Below are 15,939 nucleotides of genomic sequence, written 5' to 3' on the forward strand. Positions count from 1 at the left end.
GCAATAATAGTGTTGAACATTATTTTTTAAAGACTACCTCATCTCTGTACCTCACACATACAATTATCTCTAAGGTTCCTCTGTCGAGCAGTGAATTTAAACCACAGTTTCAACCAGAAAGACCAGGGAGGTTTTCCAATGCCTCGCAAAGGGCACCGATTGATAGATGGGTAAAATAAAGAAGCAGACAGACATTGAATATCCCTTTGAGTATGGTGAAGTTATTAATTACACTTTAGATGGTGTATCAATACACCCAGTCACTACAAAGATACAGGCGTCCTTCCTAACTCAGTTGCCGGAGAGGAAGGAAACCACTCAGGGATTTCACCATGAGGCCAATGGTGACTTTAAAACAGTTACAGAGTTGAATGGCTGTGATCGGAGGAAACTGAGGATGGATCAACAACATTGTAGTTACTCCACAATACTAACCTAATTGACAGAGTGAAAAGAAGGAAGCCTGTACAGAATACAAATATTCCAAAACATGCATCCTGTTTACAACAGGGCACTAAAGTAATACTGCAAAAAATGTGGCAAAGAAATTTACTTTTTGCCCTGAATACAAAGGGTTATGTTTGGGGCAAAACCAATACAACACATTACCGAGTACCACTCTCCATATTTTCAAGCATAGTGGTGACTGCATCATGTTATGGGTATGCTTGTCATTGTTAAGGACTAGGGAGTTTTTCATTAAAAAGAAATAGAGTTAAGCACAGGCAAAATCCTAGAAGAAAACCTGGGTCAGTATGCTTTCCACCAGACACTGGGAGATGAATTCACCTTTCAACAGGACAATAACCTAAAACACAAGGCCAAATCTACTCTGGAGTTGCTTACCAATAAGACAGTGAATCTACTTAAATCTATGGCAAGACCTGAAAATAGTTGTCTAGCAATGATCAATACCCAATTTGACAGCACTTAAAGAATTTCGACTCCCATCTGTAGTCGCTGCCAAAGACGCCTCTACGAAGCATTGCCTCGGGGGTGTGAATGCTTCTGCATTTCATGTTCAATACATTTGCTAAAATCCCCTTGTCATTAAGGGGTATTGTGTGTAGATCGGTGAGAAAACATATGAATCCATTTGAAATTCAGGCTGTAACAAAATGTGGAATAAGTCAAGGGGTATGAATACTTTAAGGCACTGGCCGAGATTAAAAATAGCATTACTACAATATTATTTTCACTGGCCACTGACGGGGATGATGGACCTGGCCTGGAGGGTTTCCAGGTCTGCAGTAGAGTCCTCCGGGACCTGGAGGGTGTCCAGGTCTGCAGTAGAGTCCTCCGGGGCCTGGAGGGTTTCCAGGCCTGCAGTAGAGTCCTCCGGGGCCTGGAGGGTTTCCAGGCCTGCAGTAGAGTCCTCCGGGGCCTGGAGGGTTTCCAGGCCTGCAGTAGAGTCCTCCGGGGCCTAGAGGGTTTCCAGGCCTGCAGTAGAGTCCTCCGGGGTTTCTTTCTATTTTTAACCTCTATAATACTTTAGCCAATCAAAGACCTTACCATGTCTAGGCACTATGCAAATACAGGAGAACACACCCACCTGAAGTCAGCGATGACGATGAAGTGTTTGGCACAGCCAGCTACGATCTTCTCCTGAGTCAGACAGCCTCTAGGAGAGTGAGTGAAAGGAAGTGAGGGAGAGGAAGGGGGTGAGAGAGAGGGGAAACAGAGAGACAAAGATAACTGGTGAGATGGTGATGTATGGAGCCTGGCATGGAGAGTAACAGGCCAGCCTAGAACGGGACTGGAGTCAGGGACGGCAACGGGACTGGAGTCAGGGACGGCAACGGGACTGGAGTCAGGGACGGCAACGGGACTGGAGTCAGGGACGGCAACGGGACTGGAGTCAGGGACGGCAACGGGACTGGAGTCAGGGACGGCAACGGGACTGGAGTCAGGGACGGCAACGGGACTGGAGTCGGGGACGGCAACGGGACTGGAGTCGGGGACGGCGACGGGACTGGAGTCGGGGACGGCGACGGGACTGGAGTCGGGGACGGCGACGGGACTGGAGTCGGGGACGGCGACGGGACTGGAGTCGGGGACGGCGACGGGACTGGAGTCGGGGACGGCGACGGGACTGGAGTCGGGGACGGCGACGGGACTGGAGTCGGGGACGGCGACGGGACTGGAGTCGGGGACGGCGACGGGACTGGAGTCGGGGACGGCGACGGGACTGGAGTCGGGGACGGCGACGGGACTGTAGTCGGGGACGGCGACAGGACTGTAGTCGGGGATGGCAACGGGACTGTAGTCAGGGATAGCAACGGGACTGTAGTCAGGGATGGCAACGGGACTGTAGTCAGGGATAGCAACGGGACTGTAGTCAGGGATGGCAACGGGACTGTAGTCAGGGATGGCAACGGGACTGTAGTCAGGGATGGCAACGGGACTGGAGTCGGGGATAGCAACGGGACTGGAGTCGGGGATAGCAACGGGACTGGAGTCGGGGATAGCAACGGGACTGGAGTCGGGGATAGCAACGGGACTGGAGTCGGGGATAGCAACGGGACTGGAGTCGGGGATAGCAACGGGACTGGAGTCGGGGATAGCAACGGGACTGGAGTCAGGGATAGTAACAGGCCAGCCTACAGCATGACTGTAGTCAGGGATGGCAACGGGACTGTAGTCAGGGATAGCAACGGGACTGTAGTCAGGGATAGCAACGGGACTGGAGTCAGGGATAGTAACAGGCCAGCCTAGAACTGTAATCCGGTAAATACAGTCTTACCCTCCTCAGGCCAGCCTAGAACTGTAATCCGGTAAATAGACAGTCTTACCCTCCTCAGGCCAGCCTAGAACTGTAATCCGGTAAATAGACAGTCTTACCCTCCTCAGGCCAGCCTAGAACTGTAATCCGGTAAATAGACAGTCTTACCCTCCTCAGGCCAGCCTAGAACTGTAATCCGGTAAATAGACAGTCTTACCCTCCTCAGGCCAGCCTAGAACTGTAATCCGGTAAATAGACAGTCTTACCCTCCTCAGGCCAGCCTAGAACTGTAATCCGGTAAATAGACAGTCTTACCCTCCTCAGGCCAGCCTAGAACTGTAATCCGGTAAATAGACAGTCTTACCCTCCTCAGGCCAGCCTAGAACTGTAATCCGGTAAATAGACAGTCTTACCCTCCTCAGGCCAGCCTAGAACTGTAATCCGGTAAATAGACAGTCTTACCCTCCTCAGGCCAGCCTAGAACTGTAATCCGGTAAATAGACAGTCTTACCCTCCTCAGGCCAGCCTAGAACTGTAATCCGGTAAATAGACAGTCTTACCCTCCTCAGGCCAGCCTAGAACTGTAATCCGGTAAATAGACAGTCTTACCCTCCTCAGGCCAGCCTAGAACTGTAATCCGGTAAATAGACAGTCTTACCCTCCTCAGGCCAGCCTAGAACTGTAATCCGGTAAATAGACAGTCTTACCCTCCTCAGGCCAGCCTAGAACTGTAATCCGGTAAATAGACAGTCTTACCCTCCTCAGGCCAGCCTAGAACTGTAATCCGGTAAATAGACAGTCTTACCCTCCTCAGGCCAGCCTAGAACTGTAATCCGGTAAATAGACAGTCTTACCCTCCTCAGGCCAGCCTAGAACTGTAATCCGGTAAATAGACAGTCTTACCCTCCTCAGGCCAGCCTAGAACTGTAATCCGGTAAATAGACAGTCTTACCCTCCTCAGGCCAGCCTAGAACTGTAATCCGGTAAATAGACAGTCTTACCCTCCTCAGGCCAGCCTAGAACTGTAATCCGGTAAATAGACAGTCTTACCCTCCTCAGGCCAGCCTAGAACTGTAATCCGGTAAATAGACAGTCTTACCCTCCTCCTTTGATGAGTGTGAGAGAAGCATCCACCTCGTCTGCCCCATCGATGGCCACGTCCAGCTGGGAGGAGGTTAGAGGTCAGAGAGGTAGACCACAATACTGCTGACAATAACACATTCTACAGGACAAACTTCTGATTGAACACATACTAACTCTACACGTTTCCTAAAGAATGTATCAAACTTGAGGACGTGTAAACGCATCGTTTTCAAAAGGGTTGCTAACCAACAGTACCTCTGGGTGTCTATCCAGATCAGACAGGGTTAGACCATGCTGCAGAATCAACTGACGAGCCTGGAGGACAAGATCAAATGTTTAGGGCCATCTGCCAGATTAGAGATCTCTGTAGAATACATGATACACAGCCATTGTACCTCTCAAATCTCTACGCTTCTGGATATCTCCCGAATTTTGGTCATTGTCTTAAAAAGGCATTTTTCTTATCGATGCTATAGTAAAGTTCACCACTTAACCCAACCTAAGGACCCACAGGGCCCTCCTTCCACCATATGATACTTCAGGCCAGCGTTGGTCCCTTTCGCTCAGGGCTCTTACTTCGCCTCCGGCCACAAATACATTTGCACATAAATCATTCAATCTAACCCATTAAATTGCACCACTTATATAGTTAAACATACTAAAAACTTGCTGAAGTCATTTTTTGTAACTAACTAATTATTTTTTTAAAAACACTCGCCTGGAAGGAGGTGGGGACACACACGATGTTGAGTTTCTCCTGACGAACTCTCTCCGCTGGAACACGTAAGAGCACGTCATCAGAGAGGCTCATCAATCAGCCCTTTGTGGATTAATAAAGTACTACATTCTCTTGTTCTACAATCAACCGGTAGGCTAGTATTATGGTCTCCTCACCTAGTCTGTCAACAGCGTACACAATGGTGGATCCACTGCCCACTCCGACCACCTGGTTGTCCTGTGATGGAATGAAAGACACGTAAAACAGCCCCTTCACATGATCATATAGCCAGAAGATACCGACCCACCGTTACGCTTGTTTACATTGAGCTGCACTGGGGTCAGAACGCAAATCATGGTTACATTAAGACACCGTGGAACCGGCGAGAGATATGGGTTGGTAAACGTACCTCAATGCAGGGATGGGATATGGAACTGTACTCCAAATGTTACCTTTATCCACACCGATACAGCGAAAAGATTGGAAAACCTGCGGTGTCTCACAAAAACTGCCCCCGAAAGATGTAGCAGAGGGAGAAGAGGCTCCAGCTTAACGGCCGACGAGGGACAAGGAGAGTTTGGAAGCATTGAGCGATTCTGTTGGCGGGAGTAAAGTTGGTGAGAATGAATGGACGACGGTGAAGAACAGTAGAATGAAAAGGGTTAAAGTAGGACATGAACAGCAGTTTATGGTTGGAGTGGGATTCACCAGCTACGATGTTTATTGGGTGACCCGTTCGCAGTCTCGACGACGGTGAAAGACGAATGGTTCGAGTGACAAAGAGTCATATTCTGATTTAGTGAGTTAACAAGATACAAGATATCAACGAAGGCTATGACTTTCAGAGTACGGCACCGGTTAAACGGGGTCATCTCTGGGTGTCTCGGACATAGAGGCCGTGTGGTTTTGGGATTACACGGCAGGAGTAGTGGACGCACATCGCTTGGCCCGAATGATAGACAGACAGGAAGTATGCCTATTGGTTTTAGTGTGGCTTGATGAAGTGGTTCTCCTGAATCATGGAGAAAACTTGGGTATGTGAGATACGAGGGTAATACTGTATGTACAGAAGCCGCTGCAGTGTTACAAATTGTAAAAGGTGACACGTGGCAAGTGTTTAACAAAAGGAATAAATATGTATTAGCTGACAAAGTCAGATGAAGCATGTTGCTGTAATTGTGATGGGAATCACATTCCCGAGTTCTCGGAGTGCCCTGTACCGATGAAGGAGGTCGCAGTGGCTCGGATCAGGGATATCCAGCAGGTCTCCTATGTGGAGGCAGTGGAAATAGCAGGAGAGTAGATGGTAGTGGACGTCCCACAGTCTGCAGTGCAGCCAAGCAGGAGAAGGATCCCAACACACTAGCAGTGACGAAGGTGGACTTTGTTGCGTTCATACAGCAACTGATAAATTGCACAGAAAAAAAATCTGAAGAAACTACACATCAATGTGATGGAGGCAAAAAGGTTTCTGGAGCTCTTTAGAGCCCGAAATGTTTCAAAGAACACTGAATGAAGAGGTTTATCCCCTCCCAGGTTCCTGTGCAATGGTCTGAATAGACATTTAAATCTGACTGAAGGAGTATACTTTTTTGTTTACTTTGTAATAGTATATTTGTTCACATTTCCCTAATCCATATTGTTTTGCGTTAAAGCTGATCAGTTTTCCCCCCATCCAATAGGTGGCAGCATGCACCTCTAACGCTGTTTGCGGACTACCATAGAAGACAGAAAACTACCCTTTTCGTCCTCATGCTAGCTAGCAGTAGCCACCTCAGCCATTTTGGAATGCCAGTGTCAGCCAATCAGCTCCTTTGTTGTTCAAGGCGACGTGCCATTCCAAAATGGCTGCTGTGGCTACTGCTAGCTAGCATGAGGATGAAAATGGCAGTTTCACAGGAAAACTAGCATTATTTCTGTCTTCGATGGAGCAGTGTGGATAGGAGGTCAAACCCGGTGTACAGTGGCATATCCCATCCCTGCATCGAGCTACGTTCTTCAACCCATGCCGTGCGCCAAACCCGGGGCAGCTCAGTGTAAGCGAGCATAACGGTCAGTATCTTCTGGCAATATGATAATACCACCATTTCCCATGATCACGGCACTATGAAATAACTAGAATCCAAGCAGTACATCTCTCCATAATAATGTCAAATCTTTAGAAATGTGTTCAATTCTAAATCTACTGATGTCTTGCCACAAATTCCTTACATGAATACAATGCCAAAACAGATGCAACACTGTTTCTGGGTGGTCATTACAAAAGATACAATTAGAATTTATGTTTTTATTTAAACTTCTTCATATAGGTGGTTGGCAGGATAACATTTAGGAATAATATAAAGAAGAAACTTCCTTAATTTTTGTTAATAAGTAGTTATGCGTGTGGCAACATCCAAACTTTTCCCCAACAGATATGATCAATAAAACCATTCCAATAGGGCATGACATAAGGTATAGACACAAGTGATCAGAATTCCTTTTAAGTAAAAGACCCTCTGTATTTACAAAATTGGCTCACCAGTAGGATATTATTTCTAAAAACAAATATTTTTTATACAATATGTCCCGATTATTCCATATATAATATCTGTGTGGAGAAACATGATGATTATAAATGAAGGACCATGACAAGAAAACTCTGCTGTTCACTGGAACTTTGTCAATATTATAATTGCAAACCAACATGAAGTTAATGAATTAAAGCCAACAAAAGTAGAAAAGACATGAGGAATAAAGTTCCACATAGAAGTGAGTCATCTTAGGAATCATTTTATACAATTGATCTTTAAAATATTATTTAGAAGCCCAGAAAAAACTCAGCCCACCAAGTGTTCAGTTTTCCTAATGTAATTGGTACGGTTTCTCCACAGAAAGTTTAAAATCATCTGGTTACTCTTCACTTATTTTACAGGCAAGATATAAAGATATGCTGCCCTATGTTAGTGTAGATTAGAGATGCCCTCAGGTTATTAGACCTCTTCCTTTTAAAGATACGCCCCTCTGTGGCTATAGATTTAGCTTCTTATGGGTTTTTTATTTTTAATACGAGGGTTCAAATGTAGACTGCTGATCCTTAGTGATGGTTCGGCCTAAATATGTCAGTTCTTTCACTGGACTACCGTAACATGAAGGTCTCACACAATCTGAGACACGAGTTCACATTTATTAATGTTTAGACAGAGAATACTTTTCCAAAGCAGTCTATCTCATAGATCGATATGAGAATCTGACTAGTGTCTTTCAGGAAAAGTGTCGTAAATCAGTCAGCTGGCTTATATATTTTTTCCAGCCATGGAAATACCTTGTACAGGACTATTCTTTAAAGAATTTGTAAGAAGTTGGGTGATTAATAAAAATAGATACAGCAAGATAGGACAACCTTGCCTAATTCCTCTCTTTAAATCACAAATCTAGGTGAGGTGCCATGTTTCAGTTTGATAGTGCTGTTACCATTCGTAGCGTCTAAATAACCTTACAGAAACAAAATCCCAGAAAAGACAAAATTTCTCAAGGGAGTGGAAGAGGAACCGACAGTCTGTGTCGAATGCTTTATAAAAAAGTCCCCCATAATCATATGAAGCCATCCTCTGTTATCAGGTCTGAGTAGTCAAGTATGTACTAGTCTGACATTGTTAGAAATGTCTGTTCCTCATGAAGCCAGACTGTGTTTCATCAATAATTGCATCCAGGACTTCTTTAATTATTTTTGAAAGTAGTAAGACTAATATCTTATAGTCATTATTAAGAAGACAAAATGGTCGCCAATTATGGGTGAGCAGCACTTCTTTTTTAGGCTTAGGTATTATTAACCCGAGTCATTGTAGAGGGAGAACATTGTTTTAATACTCTGACTTAATTCCATCAAATACCTGGGGATTTATTGTTCTTTAGATGTTTTGATAGACTCAATAATCTCTTCAACTCTGATCAGTGAAGAGAATCTAAACAGTGTGATGAACTTATTGAAAAGAGTGAGTGCACAACTATATTAGTGTCTAGTTTGAGAAACAGACACCTCACAAGTCCTCAACTGGCAGCTTCATTAAATAGTACCCGCAAAACACCAGTCTCAACGTCAACAGTAAAGAGGCGACTCCTGGATGCTGGCCTTCTTGGCAGAGTTCCTCTGTCCAGTCTCAACGTCAACAGTAAAGAGGCGACTCCTGGATGCTGGCCTTCTTGGCAGAGTTCCTCTGTCCAGTCTCAACGTCAACAGTGAAGAGGCGACTCCGGGATGCTGGCCTTCTAGTCAGAGTTCCTCTGTCCAGTCTCAACGTCAACAGTGAAGAGGCGACTCCGGGATGCTGGCCTTCTAGTCAGAGTTCCTCTGTCCAGTCTCAACGTCAACAGTGACAAGACGACTCCGGGATGCTGGCCTTCTTGGCAGAGTTCCTCTGTCCAGTCTCAACGTCAACAGTGAAGAGGCGACTCCGGGATGCTGGCCTTCTAGGCAGAGTTCCTCTGTCCAGTCTCAACGTCAACAGTGAAGAGGCGACTCCGGGATGCTGGCCTTCTAGGCAGAGTTCCTCTGTCCAGTCTCAACGTCAACAGTAAAGAGGCGACTTCGGGATGCTGGCCTTCTAGGCAGAGTTGCAAACACAAAGCCATATCTCAGACTGGCCAATGAAAAATAAAAAGATTAAGACGGACAAAAGAACAGCGACACTGGACAGAGGAACTCTAACTCAATCAGTTCCATCTTCTCCTCCCCAGAGAGGCCGGCTAGGGACCTCTGAGAAGTTCTCTCTGCTCTTAGCCAGTTTACTACCACATAACGTATTTGACCACCTCCAATTTAAGAGCTCACAGTTATTGCAATATGATTTTTCTTCACAAGCCATTTCCAAAAGTGTGAGAGAAGATCTTTAACCCCAAATGTCAGCTATTTAGCTTCCTGTAAGATGATCTACCAAGGTTAGTATCAGGGGTAAATATTTTGATATCAATGTAAAATGGCCCTATGGTCTGTGAGGTAAGTAGTACACATGTTTTTAGTAACACACTCACTATCAATACATTTGGATACAAGCCAAAAATCTATTCTGAACTGTCTGGAACCTGTTTTGTTACTCCAAGTGAATGATCTGTCGGTCGGAAACCTCTCTCTCTCCATATATCAGTAAGATCAAACTTTTCCATAAAAAGTATTAAACCCAAATTCTGATCAGTTGACCTACCTGGGGGCCATCTATCAGTTGAATTATTTATTGTCATGTTAAAGTCCCCTCCTATCAATAATAACGAATTGGGAAATTTAAATAATGATGTATACGTTTCTCTACTGATTCAAGCAACTCATCATTCTCATGTTCGGTGTTTACAGTAATGAGCGTAATGTCATTGTAACTAATCACAAGACAAATAAACTGACCAAAGGGGTCACAGTCCAACTGGACTGGGATGTTGCAATCACCCACGTGGGTATATGTTCCTAAAAACCAATGAGGAGATGGGAGAGGCGGGACTTGCAGCAAGTCAAGTGGCACAAAAATCCACATGCGGACACACGCTCACCAGCGGTCTGGTCAGCAGGTTACAGATGCTCCTGAGCAGTGTGGGTGCAATGATTGAATAATTGTACACGTACGCGTTATTCAATCATTGCGTCAACGAGCATCTGCGTAGCCAGGTGCTAAAATAGAACTTGGTTCCATTTGTGACGCTTGACGCGCTGCAAGTCCCGCCTCTCCCATCTCCTCATTGGTTCTTTAGGAACATATACGCACGTGGGTGATTGAAACAGGAACTGAGGTCCACACTCCAGTCGGTGGTGGTAATGCACCTTAAAGCTTGTTGCCAACCGCCATATAAAAGTCCAAAGAAGAAGAAGCCTGAAGGAGGAGAGATTACTAGAAATGAACTCAATTCACCCTTTTATGTGTGGATTAATTGTCGGAGTAGAGGACCTTGTGCATTTCAGGTAAAATAACAACCCAATGTCTATATCCCAGGACAAATTACCTAGCAACAGCAAGCTAGCTAAATAGGACAAATTACCTAGCAACAGCAAGGTGGTAGCGAGCTAAATGGCCATAAATGTTTAATGATTTTAGACCTGTCCCCAAATTAATATAGTTAGTTCAGAGTTCGTCTTGATAATTAAATTGTGCGCCGATCACGGCCTGGTGTGATACAGCCCGGGATCGAACCAGGGTCTGTTGTGACGCAGTACATTAGACCGCTGCGCCACTCGGCAGCGCATTCACTAGATCGTAAGTTAGTTGTGCAGCTTTGTTTTGGTCATGTTCACTTTCTGTTCTCAACGCTGCTGTTTGTAATGAAGTTTTATAACCAGAGATTCTTATAGATATTTCCATATTTGTATTAATTGTAGCATTAGCGACCGTAGCTATAAGTCACCCACATGGCTTACTACACACGTACAGTAAGCAAGATCTTCACAACTAAACGTTACCATAGTTGTGTAAAGTTTGTTAAGAATAGAACTAAAGTTGAACATGGGGTCAACATAGCAACAGTAGACATGTACCTGTGTAGCCTACAGTCTACCTGGCTGGCACACATCATATCTGCGCCAACTAGCTAGCTAACTGGACTGGTACACGGTATGGCTACTGCCTAGCTACTTCCTAACCTTTTAGTAGCACATTACGTGTTGTTGTACCAGCCAGTCAACTAGCTAGCTAACTGGACTGGTACACGGTATGGCTACTGCCTAGCTACTTCCTAACCTTTTAGTAGCACATTACATGTTGTTGTACTAGCCAGTCAACTAGCTAACTGGACTGGTACACGGTATGGCTACTGCCTAGCTACTTCCTAACCTTTTAGTAGCACATTACATGTTGTTGTACCAGCCAGTCAACTAGCTAGCTAACTGGACTGGTACACGGTATGGCTACTGCCTAGCTACTTCCTAACCTTTTAGTAGCACATTACATGTTGTTGTACCAGCCAGTCAACTAGCTAGCTAACTGGACTGGTACACGGTATGGCTACTGCCTAGCTACTTCCTAACCTTTTAGTATCACATTACATGTTGTTGTACTAGCCAGTCAACTAGCTAACTGGACTGGTACACGGTATGGCTACTGCCTAACTACTTCCTAACCTTTTAGTAGCCAGTCAACTAGCTAGCTAACTGGACTGGTACACGGTATGGCTACTGCCTAGCTACTTCCTAACCTTTTACTAGCCAGTCAACTAGCTAACTGGACTGGTACACGGTATGGCTACTGCCTAGCTACTTCCTAACCTTTTAGTATCACATTACATGTTGTTGTACTAGCCAGTCAACTAGCTAACTGGACTGGTACACGGTATGGCTACTGCCTAGCTACTTCCTAACCTTTTAGTAGCCAGTCAACTAGCTAGCTAACTGGACTGGTACACGGTATGGCTACTGCCTAGCTACTTCCTAACCTTTTAGTAGCCAGTCAACTAGCTAGCTAACTGGACTGGTACACGGTATGGCTACTGCCTAGCTACTTCCTAACCTTTTAGTAGCCAGTCAACTAGCTAACTGGACTGGTACACGGTATAGCTACTGCCTAACTACTTCCTAACCTTTTAGTAGCCAGTCAACTAGCTAGCTAACTGGACTGGTACACGGTATGGCTACTGCCTAGCTACTTCCTAACCTTTTAGTAACACATTACATGTTGTTGTACCAGCCAGTCAACTAGCTAACTGGACTGGTACACGGTATGGCTACTGCCTAACTACTTCCTAACCTTTTAGTAGCCAGTCAACTAGCTAGCTAACTGGACTGGTACACGGTATGGCTACTGCCTAGCTACTTCCTAACCTTTTAGTAGCCAGTCAACTAGCTAGCTAACTGGACTGGTACACGGTATGGCTACTGCCTAGCTACTTCCTAACCTTTTAGTAGCCAGTCAACTAGCTAGCTAACTGGACTGGTACACGGTATGGCTACTGCCTAGCTACTTCCTAACCTTTTAGTATCACATTACATGTTGTTGTACTAGCCAGTCAACTAGCTAACTGGACTGGTACACGGTATGGCTACTGCCTAGCTACTTCCTAACCTTTTAGTAGCCAGTCAACTAGCTAGCTAACTGGACTGGTACACGGTATGGCTACTGCCTAGCTACTTCCTAACCTTTTAGTATCACATTACATGTTGTTGTACTAGCCAGTCAACTAGCTAACTGGACTGGTACACGGTATGGCTACTGCCTAGCTACTTCCTAACCTTTTAGTAGCCAGTCAACTAGCTAACTGGACTGGTACACGGTATGGCTACTGCCTAGCTACTGCCTAACCTTTTAGTAGCCAGTCAACTAGCTAACTGGACTGGTACACGGTATGGCTACTGCCTAGCTACTGCCTAACCTTTTAGTAGCCAGTCAACTAGCTAACTGGACTGGTACACGGTATGGCTACTGCCTAGCTACTTCCTAACCTTTTAGTAGCCAGTCAACTAGCTGACTGGACTGGTACACGGTATGGCTACTGCCTAGCTACTTCCTAACCTTTTAGTAGCACATTACATGTTGTTGTACCAGCCAGTCAACTAGCTAACTAACTGGACTGGTACACGGTATGGCTACTGCCTAGCTACTTCCTAACCTTTTAGTAGCCAGTCAACTAGCTAACTGGACTGGTACACGGTATGGCTACTGCCTAGCTACTTCCTAACCTTTTAGTAGCCAGTCAACTAGCTAACTGGACTGGTACACGGTATGGCTACTGCCTAGCTACTTCCTAACCTTTTAGTAGCACATTACATGTTGTACCAGCCAGTCAACTAGCTAACTGGACTGGTACACGGTATGGCTACTGCCTAGCTACTTCCTAACCTTTTAGTAGCCAGTCAACTAGCTAACTGGACTGGTACACGGTATGGCTACTGCCTAGCTACTTCCTAACCTTTTAGTAGCCAGTCAACTAGCTAACTGGACTGGTACACGGTATGGCTACTGCCTAGCTACTTCCTAACCTTTTAGTAGCACATTACATGTTGTTGTACTAGCCAGTCAACTAGCTAACTAACTGGACTGGTACACGGTATGGCTACTGCCTAGCTACTTCCTAACCTTTTAGTAGCCAGTCAACTAGCTAGCTAACTGGACTGGTACACGGTATGGCTACTGCCTAGCTACTTCCTAACCTTTTAGTAGCCAGTCAACTAGCTGACTGGACTGGTACACGGTATGGCTACTGCCTAGCTACTTCCTAACCTTTTAGTAGCACATTACATGTTGTTGTACTAGCCAGTCAACTAGCTAACTGGACTGGTACACGGTATGGCTACTGCCTAGCTACTTCCTAACCTTTTAGTAGCCAGTCAACTAGCTGACTGGACTGGTACACGGTATGGCTACTGCCTAGCTACTTCCTAACCTTTTAGTAGCCAGTCAACTAGCTAACTGGACTGGTACACGGTATGGCTACTGCCTAGCTACTTCCTAACCTTTTAGTAGCCAGTCAACTAGCTAGCTAACTGGACTGGTACACGGTATGGCTACTGCCTAGCTACTTCCTAACCTTTTAGTAGCACATTACATGTTGTTGTACTAGCCAGTCAACTAGCTAACTGGACTGGTACACGGTATGGCTACTGCCTAGCTACTTCCTAACCTTTTAGTAGCCAGTCAACTAGCTAGCTAACTGGACTGGTACACGGTATGGCTACTGCCTAGCTACTTCCTAACCTTTTAGTAGCCAGTCAACTAGCTGACTGGACTGGTACACGGTATGGCTACTGCCTAACTACTGCCTAACCTTTTAGTAGCACATTACATGTTGTTGTACCAGCCAGTCAACTAGCTAACTAACTGGACTGGTACACGGTATGGCTACTGCCTAGCTACTTCCTAACCTTTTAGTAGCCAGTCAACTAGCTAACTGGACTGGTACACGGTATGGCTACTGCCTAGCTACTTCCTAACCTTTTAGTAGCCAGTCAACTAGCTAGCTAACTGGACTGGTACACGGTATGGCTACTGCCTAGCTACTGCCTAACCTTTTAGTAGCACATTACATGTTGTTGTACTAGCCAGTCAACTAGCTAACTGGACTGGTACACGGTATGGCTACTGCCTAGCTACTTCCTAACCTTTTAGTAGCCAGTCAACTAGCTAGCTAACTGGACTGGTACACGGTATGGCTACTGCCTAGCTACTTCCTAACCTTTTAGTAGCACATTACATGTTGTTGTACTAGCCAGTCAACTAGCTAACTGGACTGGTACACGGTATGGCTACTGCCTAGCTACTTCCTAACCTTTTAGTAGCCAGTCAACTAGCTGACTGGACTGGTACACGGTATGGCTACTGCCTAGCTACTTCCTAACCTTTTAGTAGCACATTACATGTTGTTGTACTAGCCAGTCAACTAGCTAACTGGACTGGTACACGGTATGGCTACTGCCTAACTACTTCCTAACCTTTTAGTAGCCAGTCAACTAGCTAGCTAACTGGACTGGTACACGGTATGGCTACTGCCTAGCTACTTCCTAACCTTTTAGTATCACATTACATGTTGTTGTACTAGCCAGTCAACTAGCTAACTGGACTGGTACACGGTATGGCTACTGCCTAGCTACTTCCTAACCTTTTAGTATCACATTACATGTTGTTGTACCAGCCAGTCAACTAGCTAGCTAACTGGACTGGTACACGGTATGGCTACTGCCTAGCTACTTCCTAACCTTTTAGTAGCACATTACGTGTTGTTGTACCAGCCAGTCAACTAGCTGTTTAGCATCAGCATGGCCCCCACATATAAAAAAGCATACCAAACTGAGCACGACAGCTAACTTCGCTATCTGCTAAACCAAAAAAACGAACTGTTAACTATATTCATTTGTCAACACAATGTCAGTTCTCTTACCTGAACGTGATTATCCACCGCAGCATAGCCTGCTAGTTTCTTCGCTTCTTCTGCCATGCCGTGTCTGTTGCTGGGACTCGTAAAGAGACGCATGTGGGTGAACGGAGTCTCTTTCTTCACTACTGCAGAACGGTGGCCAGCTGAGAGGAGGGTGGGACAGATCCACCTCTGGAGTAGCATAGCCCTGCCCATCAACAAGACACAACCTCCTCCAAGGACTGACAAATTCACGATCTGCTGCAAAATAAACCTAGTATGTTGTTGTTGCTGAGTCCGTTGTCCTTACGCCGCTCGACCAACGCGGTAAACCCACGGAACTGTTGACATGTATATCTGTGTACAGGTAGCTTCCTCGACTAGTGCTGCGTTCAACGTCCCAACATCCCTGAACGGTTTAAAACTGTTCATCAATTAAAGGGACAGTCTGTACGTTTTCCAGTCATTTCAATCAATGATAAATGCCCCTTGATTTTGGCGTTTTGTTGATATAGGTTAAAGGTGCACTATGCAGAAATCACTCCACCATTTCCTGGGTGCTAAAACTCGAATAGTTTGTCTAATTTCAGTTTATGGGACAAAATAAGCAAGTATAGTG

The 15,939-nt window shown here is 45.4% G+C and overlaps 1 protein-coding gene across 1 annotated transcript in view; it reads right to left on the bottom strand.

The window, feature by feature from the left end:
* The window catches only part of LOC129811251 (ribose-5-phosphate isomerase-like), a 33,928-nt gene extending 18,206 nt beyond the window's left edge, over positions 1–15,722 (bottom strand). The window contains exons 1-6 of the mRNA XM_055862412.1: positions 15,345–15,722; positions 4,700–4,760; positions 4,524–4,579; positions 4,061–4,120; positions 3,822–3,886; positions 1,553–1,621 (exon numbers count right to left, since the gene is read on the bottom strand). Coding sequence (XP_055718387.1) covers positions 1,553–1,621; positions 3,822–3,886; positions 4,061–4,120; positions 4,524–4,579; positions 4,700–4,760; positions 15,345–15,536 — 503 coding nt within the window. The 5' untranslated portion in view covers positions 15,537–15,722. The remainder of the gene's footprint in view (positions 1–1,552; positions 1,622–3,821; positions 3,887–4,060; positions 4,121–4,523; positions 4,580–4,699; positions 4,761–15,344) is intronic.
* Between the last annotated feature and the right edge of the window lie 217 nt (positions 15,723–15,939).

This window comes from Salvelinus fontinalis, chromosome 15, assembly GCF_029448725.1.
Source record: "Salvelinus fontinalis isolate EN_2023a chromosome 15, ASM2944872v1, whole genome shotgun sequence".
NCBI classification, from domain to species: domain Eukaryota; kingdom Metazoa; phylum Chordata; class Actinopteri; order Salmoniformes; family Salmonidae; genus Salvelinus; species Salvelinus fontinalis.